At 42.7% G+C, this 3491-nt stretch overlaps 1 protein-coding gene across 1 annotated transcript; it reads left to right on the top strand.

Annotated features, from left to right (window-relative positions):
* Positions 1-222: 222 nt before the first annotated feature.
* On the top strand, positions 223-1265 carry LOC113019948 (uncharacterized). The gene is made up of 2 exons (XM_026163613.1): positions 223-561; positions 798-1265. Exons 1-2 carry the CDS (start codon positions 223-225, stop codon positions 1263-1265), a joined length of 807 nt encoding a protein of 268 aa, XP_026019398.1.
* Positions 1266-3491: the final 2226 nt, after the last annotated feature.

Raw genomic sequence — 3491 nt, 5'->3', positions numbered from 1 at the left:
ACTACCATACGTGTTTCCAGTTCTACAGGGATTTAAAAATAAGTACCGTACTTTCTGGACTATAAGCTGCTACTTTTTCCCTAGGTTTTGAGCCATGAGGCTTATACAAAGGTGCGGCTATAGGGCTTTGGAGTTGACGTCACGCCGCAATGCATTGTGGGAGCGCAGCTCCATTTTGGGGGTCTACGATCCAAACAAACACACTGTATTGGAACGGCGACTATGACAAGAAACATGCTTAAAAGCAGCTCGAAAGAAAACGAACGGTATAGAGATCGATTGCATCCAGAGGCGAAGCAGCGGTATTTGAAAAAAATAGAGTGCATCGCAAATCTGGACCCATACGACACACGGCAGTGGAGTAAAGACCCAGACGACTTACCGCCACTGTCCTACCCCGATATCTTCACCTATCTTGTTTGTGGAGTAAGTGCTTACACTGCGAACCAGTTTCGTAATTACAAGTCACTGGAGGCGCACATCCAATTTACAAATGGCTGGGTGCAAGATTTGGCTATTTTCAAGCCGCCAAACTCTGAGTACGTCGTCATTCATACCAAGGTAAGTCAGCTGGAGTGCATCGAGTGACATAGCCATTTTCCACCCCCCACCATAATTAATGTTATACCTCTATCATTGAACTGCTAAAATATCGTTATCATATTATGTGCCCATAATTGTATAGTAGATGCAAATTAACACATTGATAATCGGGCAAATTATTAACGCCAATCAGTGTCCTCCCTGTCTCATTTCATTTATTGTCTTTACATCAACCTTGTCCTTGCATGTTACAGGTACTGCACTCCCAAAGATTGAATGAACCTGCATTACAACCATGGGTAATTGTAAGCACCACAGGGAAGGTCGAAACTGCACACTGCACCTGTATGGCCGGTGTTGCTGAGACCTGCACCCATGTCGCTGCACTTCTGTTTAAAGTGGAGGCAACAGTGAGGATACGTGGCACAAAGACAGTCACAGATGAACCAGCTTACTGGGTTTTGCCGGGGAACACAACCAAGATACAGCCAGAGGTTGGCCATAACATTGACTTTACATCTTCAGCAGCACAAAAAAAGACTCTTGATGAAAATATAAACGGACCGTCTGTGGTGAAAGGCAGAAGAAGCCGTCCTTCAAAAAGAAAGATTCCCTCTGCTACGTTTGAGGAGTTGTCACCAGTGTTAGACACACTTCAAAAACACAATAAAGCAGTGTGTTTGTCTGGATTGGAGAAATACTACACATCACACACTGTATAGTCATCCACATTACCACTGTCTCTGGCGTGTTTGCACAGCACAGGTGCACAGTCCCTTAGCCTTACCGAGCTACAACTGCACTGCATAAAGTACATAAACACAGCTAAAGTAACTGAAGAACAGGCAGAAGCTATTGAGGTACGCACAAGACTGCAACACAAGAGCCCAGAATGGTATGTTTGGCGTGCTGGGAGGATCACAGCTTCAATGATGCACGCTGTGTTTGCCACCACTGTAGAAAAACCCGCCATTACTGTGGTTAATCGTGTTTGCTACCCTGTTAACTCTGTCTGTAATGTGCAAACAACTTGGGGACTGGAGCATGAACAGGATGCTCGACATGCCTACACCCAGACAATGTCAGCATGTCACAACAACCTACAGGTCCGTATGTGTGGTTTTCTTGTTAACATGGCTTTTCCTGAAGTAGGAGCATCTCCTGATGGACTAACCACGTGTGAATGCTGTGGGAAGGGGTGCCTATAAATTAAATGTCCATTTAAATACAGATGTGACAGCATTCAGCAAGCGTTGAATGCACATGACAAAGACTTCTGCCTCGAGTTGACAGCAAAAGGACTTAACTTGAAGAAGACACATCGCTTTTACTCACAAGTGCAAACACAGGTCTTTGTGGCCAACGCAAAGCACTGTGACCTCGTGGTATGGACACAAAAAGACATGGCAATTTTACGCATCTTCCCAGATATGCACTTCTGGGAATCACATTTAAAGAAAGCTCAGGATTTCTTTCAGAAGGTGTGCCTTCCTGAACTTGTAGGAAAACATTTCTCTAAGCGAAATGCAGCCCCGAGTGGTCACAACGTTTTTTCTTCTGGTGTCTAGTTTTTTGCCAGAAGTGCATTGAAATATGTATAACTTGATTTCAAACGTGCAGCACTTACCATGTACCAATTGTCAAAGTGTGAAATAAAGAGTGCAAAGCAGTTATTTGTTATCTTGCTTTTATTATAACGTAATTTTAGTGAAACAAAGAGTTCAAAGTGATGATAAACTTTCGCTTATAGTATACAGGTACAGAAATGGTTACATAACGCAATGTCAATGTGTTCATACAGTCACACATACAAAAAACTAAAAAGGTTTTCCTTTTTTAAACAATTATTAATTAACAAGTACAAGTCTCATGTGTGCCTGGTTTCACTACCACACTGGGGCACATGTTAACCAAAACACAACACACCCTCACAATTTTATCAAGGAATGTAACGTCTTCACCCTCACATGGAAGAAGAGAACGGATTGGCATGGTAGTATGTAGCATTTTAAATTTGTTGCGCAAACTGCCAATTACTCGTTCAACATGGATTCTTAGGTGTGCAATGGCTCGTGTATTTTCTATGTCCTTGGCATCTAGTTCACAGAAGCCCCTTGTAAATGCTGGGATCTTTACCTCCGCACACATCATTCCCACCGCATCTCTGATGTCAAAGCCTCTGTCAGCCAAAACTACATCCCCTGGTAACAGCTTGTTAAGTATGCCACATTGCTCTGTGATGTGTTTATCTGATGACGGCCCCCCCACCCCTTAGAAATGAATGAAATTGCACCTTGTGGAGTAATCCCGATCAGATATTTCATGGTGTGTGTACCCTTGTAGTGTGAGTACGTTTGAGCACGAGCCTTTAAATTAGATGGTCGTTCTGTACGAATTTCAAAACAGTCTACAATGATGGCTACACGATTTCCAAAAGTGTCTGTAAATTCTGGTGGCATTGTTGCTTGCAAACAGTGCCTCTCTGGCCAGTGTACAAGTATTCCAAAGCGGGCATACAACACGTCAATTGTATCAGAAAAGACAGAAGAAAGAGTTTTGTGGGAGACTTTGAATAGATAACTAAGATGCTGAACAGGAAGATCAAGTCTAAGTCGCATAAGTGTGAGTAAAAGCATTTGGAAATGTGACAGTTTCTTTGATGCTGGTAGGAAAGCTTTTACATTCTCGAGCACGGACATAAAAATAGCAAAACAAGTAAAACCGGTGTAATATTTCACTTTTTCCGTGTCACCCTTTAAAAAGTTTTCATTCAGCTCTGTCTTGTCCAACTTTGATTTAAGCTTTCTGTTCTCCTCCAGCAGCCGGTTTATTTCTGCTCTGCTCTGTACACAGCGCACACAATCATTTGTCAGTTGTTGATCTTCTGTCTGTTTCTCTCTGATATCAATGTTTTCTGCATCTGCACCCGTTACCTCTGCTTCTACTTG

This window comes from Astatotilapia calliptera, chromosome 4, assembly GCF_900246225.1.
Source record: "Astatotilapia calliptera chromosome 4, fAstCal1.2, whole genome shotgun sequence".
Taxonomy (NCBI): Eukaryota; Metazoa; Chordata; class Actinopteri; order Cichliformes; family Cichlidae; genus Astatotilapia; species Astatotilapia calliptera.
The sequence above is the reverse complement of the archived record's forward strand: the minus strand, read 5'-3'. Positions and strand labels throughout refer to the sequence as shown.

What these genes read in the sequence shown, in the direction of transcription:
- LOC113019948 (XM_026163613.1), top strand. Translation starts at nt 223, where the DNA reads ATGACAAGAAACATGCTTAAAAGCAGCTCGAAAGAAAACGAACGGTAT. An exon ending in ACGTCGTCATTCATACCAAG is followed by an intron (nt 562 to 797) that starts GTAAGTCAGCTG and finishes TGCATGTTACAG; the next exon opens with GTACTGCACTCCCAAAGATT.